Raw genomic sequence first — 22,311 nt, 5'->3', positions numbered from 1 at the left:
TATTTTTGCATCGTGGCTGGTTAAGGGCCCAACCTTGCAAGGTGATAGGTGCACTTAACTTCCATCGGAGTCAAGATCAGGCCCTAAATTATTGTGCTTTAAACTAGATTAACGCACATGCCCAGGCTCATCCCAAAGCAGCGTGGGAATGAGTCTGTAGCACGGAAGGAACTTTCCCCCACCCTTTCCATCCAACTGAACCCTCTAATCAATAGGGCCCACAGTCACCACTGAGTGGCACTTAGCCCATACACTCCTTGCCCTCTTTCCTCACCAAGCCAGCTGCTCTGACAACACCCGTTATTGTGGTTCCGAGGCGGCCAGCCCAGCACTGAGGTCAGACAACCAAGGATCTCAGAGGCACTCGGAGAGAAGCTGGAGCTGCTTCCCCTAGCACAGCGTACATGTCGCTGAGACATCAGGAGGTTTCTAAGCTCTCGTCTGGGGGGATGTCCAGCTCTCGGAAGAAGAAAGTCACTCGGGCTTTGCCAGCATTCATATAGACCATGCAAGGGCTGAAATAGAATTGCCCTAATTGAATCAGACTGTTTCCCATTTCCCTACAGCTCCGGGCCATTCGCCTTTTACCTACACGAACGCTCTTGTCTCCTAACTGATTTGCCATTTTGCTTTTTTAGTGATGATTTACCTCTGGTTTTCCTCTCTGGAGTCCTAGATCCAAACTCCACTGCCGCGTGGGCGCAGAGCAACCACCCAAGTGTATGTGAATCACCCGGGGGAAAAAATCATGCTATCCACAAAGCAGCTGCTTTATACAGTCGCAGAATGGCAAGAGAAAGGAACAAGTATCAGCATTTGCTTGGCCTTGAAGGAGGCACCCGGCAGAATAAGCCAAGTGGCAAGAATCATAGAATCTCAGGGTTGGAAGGGACCTCGTGAGGTCATCTAGTCCAACCTGCTGCTCAAAGCAGGACCCCATCCCCAATTTTTTCCCCAGATCCCTAAATGGCCCCCTCAAGGATTGAACTCACAAGCCTGGGGTTAGCAAGCTAATGCTCAAACCACTGAGCTATCCCTCCCCCCACAAGAGCTAAGTAGCTTTTTGGTATATGGCCCGCAGTTGGTTCTAGAATCTGTCCTGTTCGAGACTTTCACCAGAGACGGATTAATATTTTCTCCCAGGTGAGCTGAACCAAGGTTTGCACTACAGTAATTGACCCTAGAAATGCAGCCTCTGGCCTGTCATATCAGACGAGGGGCCACATTCATCGCAGGGGTAACTCCCTTGACACTGCAAGGGTAGCTCCGTTTTTATGCTCATTTGATCCTTGGCTTCCCTGCTGCCGCTGCTAATGGTTTCCTGTTCGGAGGAGGGATTTTATTCCTCGGGGCTTCTCCGCTGGGAAGCGGATCGAGATCATGGACTCACTGAAATTCACCCACCAAACGGCAGGTATGTGGGAACACATGGGCCAGGCTCAGAACAGTAACACCAGGGAAAAAACAGGCCACATCCTCAGCTGGTGTAAATGAACAGATTCTAAAGCCAGCAGGGACCATTGTGATCCTCTAGTCTGACCCCCTGCATAACACAGGCCAGAGAACTGCCCCAAAATAAATTCTTAGAGCAGAGCTTTTAGAAAAACATCCCATCTAATTGAAAAATGCTCAGTGATGGAGAATCCACCACGACCCTTAGTAAATTGTTCCAATGGTTAACTACCCTCACAATTACGATTTACACCTTCTTTCCAGGTGTAAATTAGCAACACTCCTTTGACTTCGGTGGAGCTATGCTGATTTAAACAAGCTGAGGATCTGGCCTAGGGGTTCATCAACCCCTACACCTCTCATTCCAGGGTAGAGCACTGGAGTAGGACTTGGGAGACATGGGTTTTATTCCTGACTCTGCTACTGGCCTGCTGGCTGGCCTTGGGCAAGTCACTTTGCCATTCTGTGTCTCCGTTTCACTGATGTAAAAGGGGGCTAAGGACAGTGGCTTCCTTTGTCAAGTACCTTGAGATCTACTGATGAAAAGTGCTGTATAAGAGCTAGGTAGTAGTCTTGGGAGAGGGGAATGCAATGGGCCCCTCTCTCTACCCCCTTGCACTGTGTGTAGACATTTACATAGCAGCATCTTGCCTCCACTTTGCCCAGGTGTGAGGAACTAATCCAATGCCCACTGAAGTCAGCCAAATGTCTCCGACTGGCTTCCAAGGCACTCAGGCCCTATTGGATCAGGACTTAAAGGATGACGCAAGGTGCAAGGTGGAGGAGAATCAGACCCAGTGCCTGGGCACCCTCTCCACCTGCTGGTCTCTTTGCAGCGGAGCCAAAGTCATTTCAGGGCTGTCAGCATAGGCCAGCCACACAGGGAAAACGGGGGTTGCTGCTGGAAAGAAGTGCTCATTAAAATGAATGGGGCGAAGGTGAGTTTTCATGGATTCCATGGTGGAACCAGACCTTGGGCAAGTCACTTCATCTCTGTGCCTCAGTTCCCCATCTACCTGGGGATAATGATGCTTCTCCACCTCACAGAGGTGCTGTGATGGTACAGCCATAGATACCTGGGAGGTGATCAAAGACTAGGGTGGGCCTGGGGGAAGGACGATGGTCCTGTGGTAAGAGTACTGGACTGGGATCATGGAGATCTGGGGCATGGCTACAGATTCCCTATGTGACCGATAGCAAATCACTTCACGTCTCTGTGTATTAGTTCCTCACCTGCAAAAGAGATAATAATGCTTTCTAGGTACGTCTATTCTGCGATCACAGGGCGTGACTGCAGCTTGTGCAGCCACGTGGAAGCTAGCTTTGATCTCGGTACTGAAGCAGTCAAACCACACACGTATTTACCCAGGGTTCTGGAGGGGCTTGGACAGCCCGTGCAGAAATGTACACTTCCCCAGCCGCACTACGGCATTACTCAAGCTAGTGATTAGTTCTTCGACCCGATCCCCAGGTCAGATGACTGATTTGCACGTCAGGACCACTATGGACCGCACCAGAGTTTCCTTTGGCTTCCATTAATCAGTCGCCCTCTGTGTGACAGGGAGAACTGACCGAGGGTCAGGGTAGATTCCCCAGCACCGGCCATTATTAAATCAAGAGTGAATGTTTTCCTAAAAGCTCTGCCCTAACAATTATTTTGGGACACTTCTCTGGCCTGCATTGTACAGGAGGTCAGACTAGACGATCACAATGGACCCTTTTGGCCTTGGAATCCATGAATCTACTCTGGTTAAACTGTAAGTACTTCTGGGGATTGTCTTTAATAATGCATTTTTTTGCAGCGTCTAGCAGCGTAGGGCCGTGATCTTTGCCAGGGCCTCTAGCAATATCAAATGATAAGACAGGGAGCGATCTCACTGAAATCACAGGGGACGTGGACAGGAGATGGAATGCAACAAGCCAGTTGATTCTAGGGTGAAAACCTTGGCACAAAAATGCAGTGGGATCTTTCTAGACAACTGCTTATGACCTGGGTTTATGATGGTGTTACAGGTATTCTGAAGACAAGAGAAAAGGGAAAATTGGCCATTAAAAACTTTTAGGTCTCGGTGGCTTTGTAAAAAATCCCATCTCTTCTGTCTAGAACATTATTAATGTTTTTTTTTTAACCTCTGTCAGGAGCCCTTGGATTCATTATTAATCAAGGGAGGACATTGCTTTTCTTAATGGAAATGTAATAAATGTAACTTGTCACCACCATCCCTAATGGCTTTTTTCCCCCCTGCCCTTGCCACGATAAATAAATACCTGCATTCAACTGCTTGAAACTGTTCTTAGTCTGGGGAGCATTGGGCAGTCCATTTCCCACGCATTTTGTGTTCGGGATAACATAGTATTACATTGTATGTCAGACGCATTCCTTGGAACAACTGTGCCTGATAAGGAGATACATCCGAAGGCCTCTGCTACCCCCCAAGAGCTCCCACCACACGACAACTGGATGTACAGAGGGATTTGGGGTCTTGAGCCAGACTCTATAACAATGGGGTGTCCTTAATCAGGATGCAAGCTGCGTACGTTAGTGCCCTGGTCTCAGCTCTCAATTTTCTCGGCACCCCGGATACAAGTTAAAAATCTGTGCTGGGTGAATTTGAGAAGCTCTGGAAGTTCAATTCAGAGAGGCAGGTCTCCCCTAAGCTGCAGCTGTCCGTCAGCAAAACCTCAACAGAAGTTGCACACAATCTTAAAAGGACTAGCAGATGAAGCCCTGGCTGGCTCAGGAGTTTGCTGAAGGCAGCTGGCTACAGCTGGCTGCATAGGAACAGCCTAGATACACCCCTGCCCTGGGTGGGCGATGGCATAGAGCCAGCTCTGTTTACCCTACACCACCCGGGGACTCAAGCGCCATTGTGGGAATTCTTTACGGGCTGCATTAGGGCTCTGGTGGAGTGGAATGGGGAACCCACAAGAACTGCAGCCCAAGGTTTTACCTCTCAGCTGAAGTCCTCTTGCGCACGGAGGCTTTAGTTCACCCATCTTGGCACTGGCCAGGCCCAGCGTACAAGATCTCTGCTGAAGCACCAGCCTCTGTTCTACAAACAGCTCTCATGAAGCCCCAGTTAGAAAAAAGCTACATCACCACCTCAGTGTAACAGCTTCTCCATGGGGCATCACCAGGGCTTGAACCTGAGGCCTTCAGTACAGACTTCTGCCAGTTGAGCTAAAGAAGTAGCTGTCCTAGCCTGCAGCTCTATTAGGCTCTTAGCCGCCAGCTGGCCCAGCCTCGACAGGGGGAAAAGCGCAACGTGGGCTAGTGTGTTACACTTCCAGACCCCATTGCTGAGCTAACCGAACATTGGCATGTCTTGGCCCACGCCTCAGTTTTTGCATAAACCTCTTCTCCTTCACCAGGACAGTGCTTACGCGGGGAGAGTCAGCAGCGTAAATACCCCAGGCATCCTTTGCAGTCTACTGCAACACCCCCGGCACAATGGCACAACTTGGCCCGCTGTTGTCAGTCTCTGTTGACAGGCCGAGAGGCGTCATGAGGATACAGGAGCAGATCCTCAGCTGGTGTAAATCCACTTAGCCCCGTTGAAGTCAGTGGAGTTACATGGGTGTGCACCAGCTGAGGATCTGCCACTGCGTGATTCATTCGATATACCCGTGCTGGCATAATTACAAGGTGCTACTGCATCCATTTACTACGATTCAGAGAGGGATTGGACATTCATACGGATGACAAGAAGACCCAGCATCAAGGGCTTGTTGGTGGACAGATCTGATCATGGCTGGTTGTGTGTTCCTGCAGCTGATGTGGTGGATTCTCTGTCAGCGGAAGTCTTTAAATCAAGACCGGATGGCTCAACCCTAAAATGTGGGCTTCTTGCAGAAATGACTGGGTGCAATTCCCTGGCTGGTGTGATGCGGGTCAGCCCAGATTATCACGAGGGTCCTTTCTGCCTATCTATGAATAGTTAATGCTAACCAAAAAGATCATTTGGAAGGGATATAAAACCTCGTGCGAAAGGGTTTAAACCAACCTCTAATTATTAGGGATTAGAATGAGACCTTCATGGGAAGGAAGGGGGAAGGATTAACCCACACCTACCTATGGTGAGGTTTCTTGAACCTTCCTCCGAAGCAGCTGGCGTTAGCCATTATTGGAGACAGGATGCGAGACCAGATACACCACAGTTGCCACCTATGTTCTTACTCTATAATTGTATCACGTGAGACATGTCCTCTTACGAGTCCTGCAATGAGGCATCCAGTGCTGTTATCATGGTCTCATGACTCGCAGTCAAGTCCTCAATGGATACCAATGCCTAATTACCCAGTAACAAGAGGGGGAATGGCCACTGGAAGGACAGTCCAGACATGCAGCCTCTCTGCATAGAAGATGCCGTCTGTAAAGACAGTCACTGTCTCTAAAGAGGCCACATAACAGGACAAGGCCGGCATCTTAAGACAGAAACCAAATGTCTTTAGCAAATAAGCAAGGTCAACCCTAGAAGGACAGGCACATGGAGGAGGCAAGGGGAATAAAAACGCTGAACGGCTTCCAGGTTTCCTTAACAATGACATTTCACTAGGTTTTATATGAGGCAAACGCGGTTTGCCTAACGTTTACCCAGGGTCTGGCAAGTTGTGTTTAATACCTGAATGGAGATACTGCCATGCTTTCTGTTTTGCCCATGTAGTTAGAGAACAGCTTGTCCTTCCCAGTGGGAAGGGAGAGTGGAAACTGATCACCAACCCACCTTGCTTCGTTCAGCCCAAGCAGATGTCCAAAGGCACTTAGCTTTCCAAGACAAAATGCTCTGGTGATTTGATCCACATTGGTAAATTTGGGCTTCTCTCAAAGACTGAAGGGAAGGTTATGTTAATCAGACTGTGTTCTCAGCAGATTGTTCCAGCTGATGTCCCTGGTACATCCAGTTGGTATGTACCATGTTAGCCAGTAGTGAAGACAAGGGTAAACACGGCTAAAGGGAATTTACCCAAGTGACTGGAAGACCTTCTGCTGTACTGCTGTACCTTCTGCATTTCAATGAAGTTGCTAATTACCGTGTTTTAAAAATGTCTTAGGGTCAAACTCTGCTCTGAGCACATGCCGACAGCTCCTGTATACATCAAGTGAAACCAGGTTACAAGAGTGGCCCCCTTAATCAAAACAAGATGGGGACTGATTTTGCTAAGGCTTTTCACACAGTCTCACATGACACTCTCATAATCAAACGAGGGAAATGTGGTCCACATTTCTATAAGGTGGGGGCAAAAGTGGTTGAAAGACTGTACTCAAAGAGTAGTAATTAATGTTTGCTGTCAAACTGGGAGGTTGTATCTAGTAGGGCTCCACAGGGGTCAGTCTGTACATTTCAACACTTTCATTAATGACTTGGAGAATCGAGTGGAGAGGATGCTTATAAAATTTGCAGCTGACACCAAGCTGGGAGGGGTTCCGAGCACTTTGGAGGACAGGATTAAAATTCAAAATGACCGTGACAAATTGAAGAACTGGTCTGAAATCAACAGAATGAAATTCAATACAGATAAGTGCAAAGTATTATGATGAGGAAGGAAAAATCAAATGCACAGCCACATAATGGGGAATAATCAGTAAAGTGCTGGCATTGCTGAAGAGAACCTGGGGGTCAGAGTGGATCACAGATTGAATGAGGCTCAACAATGTGATGCAGCTGTGAAAAAGGCGAATATCATTCTGGGGTGTATTAACAGGAGGGTCGTATGTAAGACACAGGAGGTCATTGTCCTGCTCTACTCAGCACTGGTGAAGCCTCAGCTGGAGAACTGTGTCCAGTTCTGGGTGCCGCACTTTAAGAAAGATGTGGATAAATTGGTGAGAGTCCAGAGGAGAGCTACAAAAATGATCAAAGGTTTAGAAAACCTGACCTCTGAGGAAAGGTTCAAAAATCTGGGCGTTTAGTCTGGAGAACGGAAGACTGAGCTGGGGGGACCTGATAGTCTTCAAATATGTTAAGGGCTGTTATAAAGAGGATGGGGATCAATTGTTACCCATGTCCCCTGAAGGTAGGACAAGAAACAATCGGCTTAATCTGCAGCAAGGGAGATTTAGGTTAGACATTAGGAAAAATTTTCTAACGGCAATAGTTAAGCACTGAGACAGGTTATCAAGGGAGACTGTGGGATCTCTTTCACTGGAAATTTTAAGAACAGGTTAGACAAACACCTGTCAGGGCTAGTCTAGGTTTACTTGGTCCTTTCTCAGGGTGTGGGTTGGTCGAGGTGACCTCTTGAGGTCCCTTCCACCCTACATTTCTATGATTCTATAAGACCATGCAGCCGTGGCTTCTGGCTGAGACAGTGAGGGGGTGGAGTCTATTTTGGGAAGGGGAGACAGCATTTCCAACTGTCTGAGTCCTAACCAGGCCAAGAATAACCCACGGAAGTGTCCAAAAATAAAAAGTGGAGGGGCGGGGCAGGGCAACAGGGGAAAGAGGAGGAGGAGAAAAGAGAAGAGGGTCTGGGGATGGGGACAGAAAAGAGATGGGAGAAATGAGGAGAAAGTAAGGGGAGGGGGCAGTGTGGTCTAGTGGATAAAGCACTAGGATTAGAACTCAGGGTTTTAATGACCATTAAGCAAGTCCCTTCCCCCTCTCCAGGCCTGTTTCCCCACCCTTTGTCTGCCTTGCCTTTTCATGTACGTCTACACTGGAGCTGGAGGCGTGATTTCTGGAGGGAGACCTGACCGAGCTGGCACGCTAAAAATAGCCATGTGGCCACAGCGGCTCAGGCTAGCTGCCCCGAGTGCAACCCCTATGTACGTCCCCAGGGCAGCTAGCCCGAGCGGCCACCAGGGCCTCGCTTCTACTTCAGAACAGCAGCTCAATCGGAGCTCGTGTGGGTACGGCCGCCGGAGGTGGGAATAGCATCTCCAGCTCCAGGGTACTTCGATTGTAAGCGCTCCGGAGCAGAGACGGGCCGGACAGCACCCGGAGCAATGGAAGCCTGCTCTGTAATAATAATAAGATGAAGAGGAGGAGAGGGAGTGGATGAAGCAGGGAGGAAAGAGACAAGAGGGGATGGTTGTACACAGTGTTCCTGGAGCTGTGTCGACCCCAGGATGTTAGAGAGACAAGGTGGGTGAGGTAACAGCTTTTAGTGGACCGGCATCTGTTGGTGAGAGAGACCAGCTTTCGGGCTTACGCAGAGCTGGTCAGGTCTCTCACCGACAGCAGTCAGTCCAATAACAGGTATTACCACCCCCACCCCATCTCTCAAGCGGGGATACGGGCAGAGAAAGTATTTTTGCCAACATGCCCGGAGAGTGGAGTGCTCCCGCGTCCTTCGAAACTGAAGAGGGAGCCTGGATTTGTCACAGCTCTGCCCTTTCTGGTTTCATTTAGCCATGAAATGTTCGAGTGTGTGTGTGTGTGTGTGTGTGTGTAAGGAGGGGTGGGGCTGCCGATCATCCTTAATCCTCTATTTTTCTCAATTGAAAGCAAATGGAAGCTCTCCGCTTTCCATTCACTGGTTTTATGGCAGTTTGAAATTAGACCAGGGATGCGCTTGCTCACCAACACCATCTATCTTGGGCTAATTACACAGGCAACACTAATTGCAGGAGCTAACATAAAGACGGACCACAGCATTCCTTTGCCGTGTTTCAAGGGAAACGTATAGGGACACGCTCTCTCTCTGAGACATTATCCTCCCGAAATGATAATTAGAGGCTTGCAAAGGAACGGGAGCTGGCAAGGAGGCCGCGTTCCAGCCTCTGGAGCGGATCTGGGTCTGTAGCGTGGCTGGAAAAGTACAACACCAAAGCCAGGCTTGAGTCGAGAGGGAGACAAAAATAAGCCAGCGAATTCGGAGTGAGGTGAGGGCGGAGGGCAGGGCTGCAAAGTGACAGGTTTTTGAGCCTCCCACTCCTTGGCAGGGAAGTTATCATGAAGGAATCTGCCTGTTGACCTCTCTCATGTAGCTCACGGCTAATGAAAACAATTGGCAAAGGAATGACACCATTGCAATGCTGCAATCCAGCACACTGGACCATTCCTGGCTCTGCCCTGACCTACTGCATGACCCTGGGCAAGTCACTCCACCTCCTAAGCCATGTTTCCACTACAAAATAATGTTGACCACAGCGTCACCCGCAGTTACTAAATCACTTGACTGAACCCGTCAAAACCTGGTGTCGCTGGTGTGCATCCTCACTAGGAGCACTTGTGTCGACATGAGAAGTAATTCTTCCATTCTAGGTCACACTGGTTAGGCTGCAGCTGGAGGACTGAGTCCAGTTCTGGGCGCCACGTTTCAGGAAAGATGTGGACAAATTGGAGAAAGTCCACAGAAGAGCAACAAAAATGATTAAAGGTCTATGAGGGAAGATTTAAAAAATTGGGTTTGTTTGGTCTGGAGAAGAGAAGACTGAGGGGGGACATGGTAACAGTTTTCAAATACATAAAAGGTTGTTACAAGGAGGAGGGGGGAAATGTTCTCGTTAACCTCTGAGGATAGGACAAGAAGCAATGGGCTTAAACTGCAGCAAGGGCAGTTTAGGTTGGACATTAGAAAAAATGGAATAAATTGTCTAGGGGGGTTGTGGAATCTCCACATCACTGGAGATTTTTAAGAGCAGGTTAGACAAACACCTGTCAGGAATGGTCTAGATAATACATAGTCCTGCCATGAGTGCAGGGGACTGGACTAGATGACCTCTCAAGGTCCTTTCCAGTTCTATGAGTGTATGATTCTATGACTCTATGATTGTACTGTCAATGTGGGACATTTTGGGAAAGCTTATGAAAGCCAGTAACAGTTGACGTAAGCAATGTGGTGTCTACACTGATACCCGTGTTGACCTAACTATATCGACGGTGACTCAATGCCGCTTGGGGAGGTGGAGAGAGACACATACGCGACGGGAGTCAAATTGAAGTGATGACACTTCCGCAGCTGGGTTGAAGCAAAGCCCGTGATGTCAGCCTCCATCACCTGCTTGTTGCATTTTCAAAGAAGCCCCTTTGGGCTTCCTCCCCATGCTGCCCCAAATGCCGGAAGGTGCTCCACGGGAACATCTGAAAAACTAACTGTCATAAATATAAAGGGAAAGGTGAACACCTTTAAAATCTCTCCTGGCCAGAGGAAAACCCCTTTCACCTGTAAAGGGTTAAGAAGCTAGGATAAGCTTGCTTGCACCTGACCAAAATGACCAATGAGGAGACAAGATACTTTCAAAAGTTGGAGGGGGGAGAAACAAAGGTTGTCTCTGACTGTGTGATGCTTTTGCCGGGAACAGAAAAGGAGAACTTAGTAAGTAATTTAGCTAGATATGCGTTAGATTCTATTTTGTTTAAATGGCTGATAAAATAAGCTATGCTGAATGGAATGTATATTCCTGTTTTTGTGTCTTTTTGTAACTTAAGGTTTTGCCTAGAGGGATTCTCTATGTTTTGAATCTAATTACCTTGTAAGGTATTTACCATCCTGATTTTACAGAGGTGATTCTTTTAATTTTTCTTCAATTAAAATTCTTCTTTTAAGAACCTGATTGCTTTTTCATTGTTTTTAAGATCCAAGGGTTTGGGTCTGTGTTCACCGATGCAAATTGGTGAGGATTTTTATCAAGCCTTCCCCAGGAAAGGGGGTGTAGGGTTTGGGAGGATTTTGGGGGGAAAGACGTTTCCAAGCGGGCTCTTTCCCAGTTATATATTTGTTAGACGCTTGGTGGTGGCAGCAATAAAGTCCAAAGGCAAAAGGTAAAATAGTTTGTACCTTGGGGAAGTTTTAACCTAAGCTGGTAAAAATAAGCTTAGGGGTTTTTTTCATGCAGGTCCCCACATCTGTACCCTAGAGTTCAGAGTGGGGAAGGAACCTTGCCACTAACTCATTGTCCTCTTTCCAATCCCTCCCCATCATTCTCCATTGGCGTGACCCCTGCAAAACACTTGACACCAGCCAGGCTGCTGGTGTGCCGAGAACACTGTGCTCCCCCATCTGTCTGTATCCAGCTGTTGTCTCTTGTCCTATACTCAGATTGGAAGCTCTTTGCGTTTGTACCTAGCACAATGGTGTTTTGACAGGTTCGGTCACAGAGACCCCCTTGGGACTGTCACCTGATGCGCTGACCTCTGAGCCTGTTTTACCTGCCAGCTTGGGACTTCAGAACCCTGCCTTGTTGAGCCAGACACACTAGCCTGCTGCAACACAGACTCAGGGTCTGGGCCATACCTCCAAAGCTGCAGGCTTTAAGTGAAAACTGCTCAGCAGGTTACCTATCTCCAGCACCCAGACACCCAATTCCCAATGAGATCCAAACCCCAAATAAATCCATTTTACTCTGTATAAATCTTATACAGGGTAAATTCATGAATTGTCTGCCCTCTGTAACACTGATAGAGAGATCTGCACAGCTGTTTGCTCCCCCAGGTTTATTAATAGACAAAAATGATTTTATTAAGTATAAAAAGTAGGATTTAAGTGGTTTCAAGTAATAATAGACAGAACAAAGTAAGTCACCAAGCAAAATAAAACAAAACATGCAAGTCTAAGCCTAATACATTAAGAAACTGATTACAGGTAATATCTCACCCTCAGAGATGTTCCAATAAGCTTCTTTCACAGACTAGATGCCTTCCTAGTCTGGGCCCAATTCTTTCCCCTGGTACAGTCCTTGTTAGTTCCAGCAGACATCTTAGGTGGCAAGCAGGGGCTTTCTCATGTCTGGGACCACTTTGTCCTGCTCCACCCCCTTTTATAGCTTTGGCACAAGGCAGGAATCCTTTGTCTCTCTGAGTGCCCACCCCTCCTTCTAAATGGAAAAGTACCAGATTTGAGATGGATTCCAGTGTCAGGTGACATGGTCACATGTCCCTGTGAGACCTCATTCTTCATTACCCGGGGCTGGCCCACACATACACAGGCAGGCTTGCAGGTAAACAAACTCATTCATGGGCCATTGATTCTGAAGCACCCATAATGGCTTCCACTTAATATGGTTACATCAGTAACATAAGTTTATGTCTTATTTTTCTAATTCCAGACCTAGAAATAATACATGCAAACCAATAGGATGAACACATGCAGTAGATTACAAGCTTTCTAATTATACCTTACAAGGGGTATTTAGTGTAAAGCATATTCCAGTTATGTCATATTCATAAGCATATTTCCATAAAGCATATGGAGTCACAGGGTCTGGGTCCATGACTTGGGCTTGTAGGTGCTACGATACCACAAACAATAAATAATAATAATCTAGGACCTGCAGCTATCACAGTGGGATACTAACACCAAACCCAGCCCAGAATGCCATTTAGGATGGAAAGTGCTAGGGTTTATCCTCCTCTACCCTATATGAGGACTCAACAGGGCCATCTAAACTTTGCCCAAGCAAGGGCTGCCTGCCAGGAGCTACAGTTCACCATATCTGTGTTTAACAGAGGGCTGCCCTCTCTAAAACCCCTGAAGAATAACTCTTCCTTGGACCTGACAGATTGAGTCCAACTCTGTTTCCTGTGGTAGTACCAAAAGTACAGGACTCAAGGAGACCACAGCTCCCAACATGCCCTGCTGCTCGGTTCACAACAGAGGAATCTGGGCCACGAGCAGCACCACTGTATCACCGATAGGAACATAGGATGTAGGACTTGGGGAGAGGGATAGCTTGGTGGTTTGAGCATTGGCCTGCTAAACCCAGAGTTGTGAGTTCAATCCTTGAGGGGGCCATTTAGGGATCTGGGACAAAAATTGGGGATTGGTCCTGCTTTGAGCAGGAGGTTGGACTAGATGACCTCCTAAGGACCCTTCCAACCCTGATATTCTATGATTCTATGACTTTAATTGTAAACAGGGAATCGTCATCAAGCAGGTGTGTTTCCAGTGGGGTCTTGTGGGGATCCATCCTTGGCCCTAGGCCAAGCCTCTGTTTGCCAGAAGCTGGGAATGGGTGACAGGGCATGGATCACTTGATGATTACCTGTTCTGTTCATTCCCTCTGGGGCACCTGGCATTGGCCACTGTTGGAAGACAGGATCCTGGGCTAGATGGACCTTTGGTCTCACTCAGTATGGCTGTTCTTATGTTAGGCTATTTAACATTTTTATCACTGACCTGAGAAGACAAATACCCTACCAATCAAGTTTGCTGATGACACACAAATTGGGGGCATGGTAAATAACGAAGAGGACAGGTCACTGACGCCACATGATCTAGATCACCTGGTAAACCGGGTGCAAGCAAACAATATGAATTTTAATATGGCTAAATGTAAATGTCACATCTGGGAACAAAGAATGCAGGCCATCTTTATGGGACAGGGGACTCTATCCTGGGAAGCAGGGACTCTAAAAACAATTTGGGGGTCAGGGGTGGATTACCCGCTGAACATGAGCTCCCAGTGTGACACTGTGGTCAGAAGAGCTAACGAGATCCAGGGATGCCTAAACTGGGGACTCTCAAGTAGGAGCAGAGAGGTTATTTACCTCCTTGTTTGGCACTGGTGCGACCGCTGCTGGAATCCTGTGTTCCATTCTGGTGTGCACAATCCAAGAAGGAGGTTGATAAATTGGCCAGAGTTCAGAGATGAACCAAGAGAATGATTAAAGGGTTATAAAACCTGCCTTATAGTGATACACTCAAGCAGCTCTATCTATTTAGCTTAAGAAGGAGAAGGTTAAAGGGTGACTTGATTAGTGTCTAAAAGTATGTACACGGGGAACAAATATTTAATAATGGGCTCTTCAGTCTAGCAGAGAAAGGTTTCACATGATTTAATGACTGGATATTGAAGCTAGACACAATCCGTCTAGAAATGAGGTGTAAATTTTTAACAGTGAGGGTAATTAACCATTGGAGCAATTTCCCAAGGGTCCGGGTGGATTCTCCATCACTGACAATTTTTCAATCAAGATTGGATGTTTCTCTAAAAGATCTGCTGTAGGGATTATTCTGGGGCAGTTCCCTGGCCTGTGTTATACAGGAGGTCAAACTAGAGGATCACCATGGTCCCTTCTGGCCTTGGGAATTTATGACTCTACGAAGGGATCTCTTGGGTCATCTAGTCCAGTCCCCTGCTGTCTCGGGCATATAATCCCATTCATCACTTTACCAAGCTCCATATTCAGCCTCGTTAGTTTGTTCGCCCCCCTCTGCTCCTACTGGGAGGCTACTCCAGAGCACAGCAAAGCGCCTCTGCCCAGCAATCGGATCAAAGAGGAGTTCCCCCTTCCGCACCTCTGTTCACACCACCACTCCTGTGTCTGGCAGGCCCGCAGCGTGGCAGCTCTAGCTGTTTGCTGCCACCTATGGCCAAGACGTCATAATTCAGGGAGCAGCTAGAAGCACGGGACAGGGCCTGATTCGGATCTCATTCGCCTCTGTGTGAGTGCAGAGGGAGGCCGGCGAAGGGAGAATCAGTCCCAGGGGAGCCGAATCTGAATGGAGCCCAAAGGACCTTCTCCATAAACCAGCCAAAGGAGGAAGCCGGTTCTGCCTCCATGGCTCGGCTGCTGGATGGAGTTAAACACATGCAGCTTTGCTCAGGGGCTTGTTTCAGAGGGACGGAGATTCTGCAATCCGGCTAGCTCTGCGGGAGGGGGGCACCGTTAATCGCTCCCAAATGCTAAAAGCAGGAGTAATGCGCGGTGACAGGCTGGCTGTGGATACGCAAGAGAAACACCCCTCTCAATAGAAGAGCCCTTCAGACAAAATCTCTCCCAGCCGTTTTGCTCTCTCTCTCTCTCTCTCTCTCTTGCTCGCTCGCTGTTCAGAGCCAACGAGGGCCTGGGAGTTTGGAACAAACTGCTGCTTTGCATCGACCTTTTTGTGAGCACTGTGTTGAGTTTCCCCCCGGCAACAAGAAGGCGCTTCTATCCAGCCGCCTTTCATCGCAGGATCTCAAAGCGCTTTACAAAGGAGGCTCAGTCTCACAATACCCATTTTGCAGAATGAGAAACTGAGGCACGGGGAGGGGAAGCGATGTACAGAAGGGAGGTGGTCAAGCTAGGGAGCATCTGGAGAGTTCATTGCTGAAAGGCTGGCCTGGGAGCCTCAATGTGCCTAATCCGCATCAGGGGACTAAGGGGAAAGGGTCTCTTTGCAGCACAGGGAGACTTGCAGGGGTATGAAGTGGCCGCTGATCTCTATGGGCAGGTCTCTGCTGAGAGAATCTGTCTATACTGCAAAAGAAGGCTGTGTCTGAACTCCGGGTAGCCAACCCACCTTAGCTAACTCAGGTGCAAATCGCGGGGAAGGCACAGCGCCGTGGGTTAGCCGCTCACGTTCAATCCTGGATCCATGAGAGGCTTTCGCTCAGGCTGGCTTGTCTTTGCTGCTGTTTGAGCCTGAGTTAGCTGACCCAAGTGAAGAACGGATCTTTTTTGAACCTGTGGACATACCCCATGTGACTTGTCCATGGTCAGGCAGGAAACCACACCACTGGCCCACCCGTCATCTGTAAGTGATCACATTAAGTACAAGCAAAGGCGCTGACTCCATGGGTGTTCTGGAAGCTTCCTAAAGTTTGTGTGTGTCGGGATGGGGGGAGGGGGGCCAACCGGTGCCCGGACCGTGGTGCCGTCCCCTGCGCTGCCCCGCAGCCCCGCCCGCCACTCGGCCTCCTCCGCCCAAGGCCCTGCCCATGTGCCAACCCCACTCCGCGCTGAGGCCCCACTCCCGCTCCCCCTCTTCCCGCCCTCCTTCTGCCTCTTCCCACGAGGCACCCTCCCCGCCCACTCCTCTCCACCCCCTTCCCCAAGGCCCCCCGCCCTCTGTTTGCTGCTCTCCCCTCCTCCCCCCAGACACCCCACCCTCTGCTTGCTGCTCTCCGCTCCCTCCCCCCGCTCACTAAGATACCCATGATAGAGACATGTTCAATAACTAGAATATGAAAGACGTGGATAAATATGCTGAAAATAGCCTCCCCTGTAAGGACAAGGTACTGGAGAATCACGTTGCTTGTGCATCCCCTCCCGTCAACCCACTTTGGAAAGGGTAGAGACACTCTGTAGTATACGTCACCCAGCATAGACCATGCCATATGAAAGAGCAGAAAGCATCACGCCTAGGGCCGACCAGAAAATAAAAATGCCATTTTGTGGCAAATCTCAAGGTTTCGATATTTCAATATTCTGCCTCAGAACAAACCTTTGAAAAACCAGCTGTAACCACAAATGTCATGTCAGACCTGGTGACCTGAAACCACATGGCTATTTCCTGTAGGTGAAGAAGAACTGCAACAGTGTGTGATCTTTAAGCGACACAGATGGTAAATTGGAAAAAAGAAATCCTTCCTGTTTAATACAAAACTGAGAAAGGACTAAAGTCTCTCCACTTCATTCTGGCAGCATAAAAGACAGGGGCCTGGCAAGGGGGCATGGGCACACACCCACGTCAAAGTCCCTTTGCCCTGTCAGCATGGTGTAATGGGGCTTGAGTGTCAATCACAATCAAGCCCTAAATGTTTATTTTGAGCTGCAGACAGTGCAAGACGCTGGGCAGGGAGGCAAGTGACTGTATGTCCCAACCCACAAGGCTCCTGGGGGCCTGTTCAGCCCCTGCTGTAAGTTAGTATCAGCCTGGTACTGATGCAGAAGAGGCCATTACATAAGCAAGGGGCCACTGGAAAGCAACAGTGATTTGACCATGCCCCCTTCACATTCCCTACACTGGGAGAGAGGGTGGTATAGAGGGAGAATCTCCTACACCTTGGGAATCCTTGACTGCCCTGTTACAGCAGCGTCACGGCTCCGACTAGTCCAACTTTCCAGCTATGGCCTCAGGGCAGGAATTTCAAAGAGCAAATGAACTGGGAAGTCACTCCCCCGACCAGATCGATGCAGATTTGGGTAGCCTTCCCGCAGTAAACAATATGATCAGGGCTGGCCCTAGACCAAATGGCACCCCAGACAAGGAGCGTCTTTGGCACCCCTCCCTCCATTTGTTACATTTTTGAATACCTTATTTTTTATTGCATTTGTAGCCCATTTCACGACTTTGATACAAGATTTGCATGCATGATTTATTCCTGTCTTATAAGATGATACATTTGCACACTAGGATCTGTATTTATTCATGCTATCTATAAGCAAATTTTAATAAATCGTTTCCTCTAAGCTTATAGAAACTTTTTAATTTTAAGGGTTTTTCATTTTAGGAGATCAGTGAAAAATGAATCCACATACGGAATACCTGAAAACTGTTACTTCAAACATTCGATTTTCCCTTTTGTTGCGAACAATAAAAACAGCACCCCAAGCCTGGCGCCCCCCAACCCAACCCCCAGGTGATCGCCTGCCCCTAAACTGGGGCCTGAATCTGACTGAAGAATAAGGGAAGTGCTCATATAGGGAGAAGAACTGTGAGCGTTGCTTTACATTTCCGTGGCACTTTTTATCTGAGGAAATGAAAGAGGTTTATTGGCTACGTAATTAATTAAAACATCACACAACAAGCTTGCGAGAGAAGAGCACGTGCCTTGTATTTGCTCTGCTGCTGCCCAGACATACAGGCTGTAGCTAAGCACAAGATTACCGATAAAGCCTATACCCCTGAAGGGAGCAGACGTCACTATTAGTACCAATCCTGCTGCTGGGCTGATAAATAGGAAAGTAACTTAAGGTCTGTGTTTGTACAGCGCCTAGCACGATGGGGTCCTGCTCCGTCACACAAATAATTAATGAAATGAAAAGGCTGTGCTGAAAACATTTCCCTTAACAGCAAAGGGGGCAGGGCGTCCGGTGTGTGTGCATGCAGTGTGGCTGTGTATTGTATCCACACATGCGATGTGTACATGCGTGTGTAGGCATAGCATGGAGCACATGCATGAGTTTGTGGTGGGCGTATTTTGCAATGGGTGTGGATTGTGTGTGTGCATTTTATAGCATGTGCGGTTTGTGCAGGCATGTACCATGTGTGGTTAGTGTCTGTGCGTGTGTAGTGTGTAGAGAGCGAAGCGTGGGCACTGAATGTGTGCGTTTAGCGTGGGCATATGGGCACGGTATATTTGCCTGAAAGCAGAATTTTGCAATATCAAAAATACAACAAACAGGTCACGTGCTGTGAGAAAACAAGGTTGCGTAACCTTATGTCGTGTAGCCCTGGTGCCCCTTTGCTCTCTGGCCTCTTCCTCTGACATCGTATCTTCTTGCAGGCCACATCTAACGTGCCCCACCATTCTGCCACTGGCCTATCTCAGCACCGGGGCCAGGATCCTATTGCTGGATCAGCTCTTTGGGGTCAAGCCTGTCTTTAATCTTTCTCTCCAGCTCTGGGGCTGCCTGGTTGTACAGCACCTACGGCTGTCTGTTTGTGCAGCGCTTAGCACAATGGGGGGGAGGGGTGCTACGATCATACAAATAATAAGTAATAACAACAACACGTGGAAGGAACTAAAGCCAGCTAGAGAGAAAAGGCAAGCAAAGAGTTAAATGTAGGAGCCTTTAATGAGTTCATGCAGGGATTACTATTTTTAAAGGATTAAAACCATTTGACGGCCTTTTCCCTTTAAAATTTCAATTCCACGTTGGAACCCCTTCCCGAATCTCCCCCTACCTTCCCCCACTGTGCAAGCACAACGGTACGGCACTCAGACGCAGGGGTGAACCATTTGGCTGAGCCAGCTTTCCTCCGGTGCATGGCTGAGCGCTCTCCCTCCCCGCCTCAACCCAGCCATCACATGAAGCCAATAAAATGGCCTAACGCAGCAGGAATGCTTTTGTGCTTCCAGGGCTGTTTATAGATACAGCTTGCTGCAACTCCCAGATAAACTTTTTGCGCTCACCCGTGATCCGAAGCTATAAACAAACCGCCGTCACCCTCCGATGTGGCGAGGGCTGCTTGCATCTCGTCCGGAGATGCCAACAGGCCACAGTTGGCCAAGATCAGCCTGGAGCTTGGAAATCCATCCTAGGTCATTTAGGAGCCCCTCTCCTTGCTGTTCAGGCATCTGTGCCTTGCAGTCCCCACCTTTCCTGTACATGCTGCCTCTGAGGTCTTAACTGTGCTGGAGATGCAGCCCCAATTCCTGCCATCAGTGTAGCTGCGACCGGGTCTGGATTAATACATAAGCCTGTGCGCAGGGCTCCCTTGCCTCCTGGGGCCACGTCAGCCTCTCCGCTTTCATTTTCAAACAAATTCACATTTCTAGCTCCGGTGGTTAGGAGGTAAAGCATGACCCAAGTGGAAAAATAATGTAAAGTGACATCTGCCTGAGTCTGCAGAGAGCCTGAAACGATAGGAATGAGTGGCGATTCAGCCGAATCATCTCAGTGGGGTGTTAACTCCAAGATCTGCTGCTCTGGGGGACCCTGCTAACCCCACCCCAACAGAGGGCTCTGTCCATGTCGAAGGATTAGGGGGAAATGGGAGAAGCCCAGCTACTCACCCACCCAAGCAGATACACCCCATCTGCTGGGGTAAGTCCTAGGGCTCTCCCCATCTTTGGCAAAGTCCAGGCCACTGTCTATCATGGTGGATTTTGCAAAGGTTTTTCAAAACAGTCCCCAAAGCTAACAATGTGGGTAGTTCCTCACACAGAAGCATGGACAGCCCAGTGCTTACCAGCAACTCTACAATAACAAAGCAGCGTAGACAGCCCAGTGCTTACCAGCAACCCTACAATAACAAAGCAGCGTAGACAGCCCAGTGCTTACCAGCAACCCTACAATAACAAAGCAGCGTAGACAGCCCAGTGCTTACCAGCAGCCCTACAATAACAAAGCAGCGTAGACAGCCCAGTGCTTACCAGCAACCCTACAATAACAAAGCAGTGTAGACAGCCCAGTGCTTACCAGCAACCCTACAATAACAAAGCAGCGTAGACAGCCCAGTGCTTACCAGCAACCCTACAATAACAAAGCAGCGTAGACAGCCCAGTGCTTACCAGCAACCCTACAATAACAAAGCAGCGTAGACAGCCCAGTGCTTACCAGCAACCCTACAATAATAAAGCAGCATGGACGGCTCAGCATTCCCAAGCAGCCCTACAATAACAAAGCAGTGTGTGATTGTTTTTCCCTGGGGATGGGGAAGGGAAAGAGAATGCTACTTAAGCAAAAAGATTCAGGGCTTCCCAGGTGCTGTTGCACAATGAATGTAAAATAAATATTTTCACCGTGTCCCTTAAACGAAGGTGAGGGACTTGGCCTTATTAAGCATTAGTTACATCACAGGCTGCAGCACTGGCAGGGACTAGAGATATGAAATGGGAAACACACCGATTGATTTGCCTGCCCCACACCTCTGCCTGCCCCACCCCTATTATCACCCCCCCACCAGAGGTGCCACTGAACATCATATGCTCACGAGCACAGTAGGGGCAACGAGGTGGAGTGATCGAGCCGGGTATTAATAACCGGCCTGAGGTAGAAGAAAAACCAGTGGGTCTGTGCCCTGGGATAATTGCAATGGTGCATGGTGCACCGTGGTCTGGCACATGGCATATGTAGTGAATGGAGCAAGAGGCAGCGCACCTGGCGGATGGACCCTTTTTTACTAGGTGTGATGACTCAGAGACACGTCGGTCACACAGGGAGAGGCTCAGGCTGGACGCTCCGAGAGGAAGGGTGGCCCAGTGGATAGGGTGCAAGGAGGAGGCTTGAGTGCAGTTCCCTGCTCTGACACAGACTTCCCGTGGAACCTTGGGCAAGTCACTTAGGGCCAGACTTTTAAAGGTATTTAGGTGCCTAACTCCCATCTGGGCCTTAGTTTCTCTGTGCCTCAGTTTCCCATCTGCACATTGGGGATAATAGCACTGCCCTGCCTGTCGTGAGAATTGCCAGGCGGTCAGAGACTAAGGTGACAGGGCCCATATAAGGACCTGGGATAGGGCGACAGAAGCCGTGCCACTGCGTTCATAAGCACCTATCTGGAAGTGGAGTTGGTGAGTCAGCAGGGGGCGCTCTTCTCTATGACGCCATGCTGAGCTTCCTGCGAGGGGTCCTGTGCTTTCAGAGGTGCTGTCTTTCAGAGGAGTTGTGTGCAACCCATAAAACTCCCTGCGGCTGGATTCTCGTTTACACTCAGGCTCAGATCATCTCTGTGTCCCTGGTGGAGGGCACGTCGCACGCGCCCAGAAATGCACGTGCCGTGTCCACGTCTATGCATGTAGGAGTGCGGGCATGCTACTGAGAGCGTCCACCTCCCTGTGGAATATGTGTTCCTGTTTCTGTGCCAGCGCAGGTACCCATCTGCGTGTGCGCCTCTCCACGTGAGGGTGGGCACAACTGTGTGAGTGCATGCCCACCTGGGTGCGTCCTTTCGTGTCCGGGAGCGCACACCCCTGTCTGTGCAAACACGCCTGTGAATGTATGTAAGAGTGCACGCCCCGTCTGTGTGAGCATGTCTGTGCAAACATGTGCGAGTGCACACCCCTGTCTGTGCAAACATCTGTGCAAGTCGTGTGAGTGCACACCTCTGTCTGTGCAAGCATGCCTGTGAATGTATGTCTGAGGGCACGCCCCTGTCTGTGTGAGCATGTCTGTGCAAGTATGTGCGAGTGCACACACCTGTCTGTGCAAACATGCCGGTGAATGTATGTCTGAGTGCACACCCGTCTGTGCAAACATCTGTGCAAGTCATGTGAGTGCACACCCCTGTCTGTGCAAGCTTGCCTGTGCAAACACGTGCGAGTGCACACACCTGTCTGTGCAAACATGTCTTTGCAAGTGCGGGTGAGTGCACACGCCTGTCTGTGGGAGCATATGTTAACGTGCACGCCTGTCTGTGCAGGCGCGTGCCCCCCGACGCCTGTCCCAGTGTTCTCCTGCCATTTGGCCTGTAAGCGTGCGACGGGTGAGCGAGCGTGTGTGCTTTTCTCTCTCTCTCTCTTTCTCCCCCCGCCTCTCCCCTCCACAGTCAATAGAAAGCTTTTCCAGTGTAGACGGCCACCACAAATGGCCCAGGAATTCTCAA

General features: G+C 49.1%; 1 protein-coding gene across 8 annotated transcripts in view; it reads right to left on the bottom strand.

Annotated features, from left to right (window-relative positions):
- The window catches only part of PTH1R (parathyroid hormone 1 receptor), a 182,085-nt gene that overhangs the window by 126,787 nt on the left and 32,987 nt on the right, over nucleotides 1-22,311 (bottom strand). For 2 of the 8 annotated variants that reach the window (XM_037891266.2, XM_037891268.2), the window contains one exon: nucleotides 19,181-19,624. The exons of 5 other annotated variants lie outside the window; for them this stretch is intronic. Coding sequence is in view for 1 of the 3 variants with exons in the window: in XM_037891262.2 (XP_037747190.1) it covers nucleotides 18,952-19,035 (84 nt within the window). In the remaining 2 variants the exon portion in view is untranslated. Of the gene's footprint in view, nucleotides 1-18,951; nucleotides 19,113-19,180; nucleotides 19,625-22,311 lie in introns of those variants that run through there. One more of the 8 variants, XM_037891262.2, reaches the window with a different exon arrangement.

This window comes from Chelonia mydas, chromosome 2 (assembly GCF_015237465.2).
Source record: "Chelonia mydas isolate rCheMyd1 chromosome 2, rCheMyd1.pri.v2, whole genome shotgun sequence".
Taxonomy (NCBI): domain Eukaryota; kingdom Metazoa; phylum Chordata; order Testudines; family Cheloniidae; genus Chelonia; species Chelonia mydas.
Note: the sequence above shows the minus strand (reverse complement) of the source record. Positions and strands in the feature narration are given on the sequence as shown.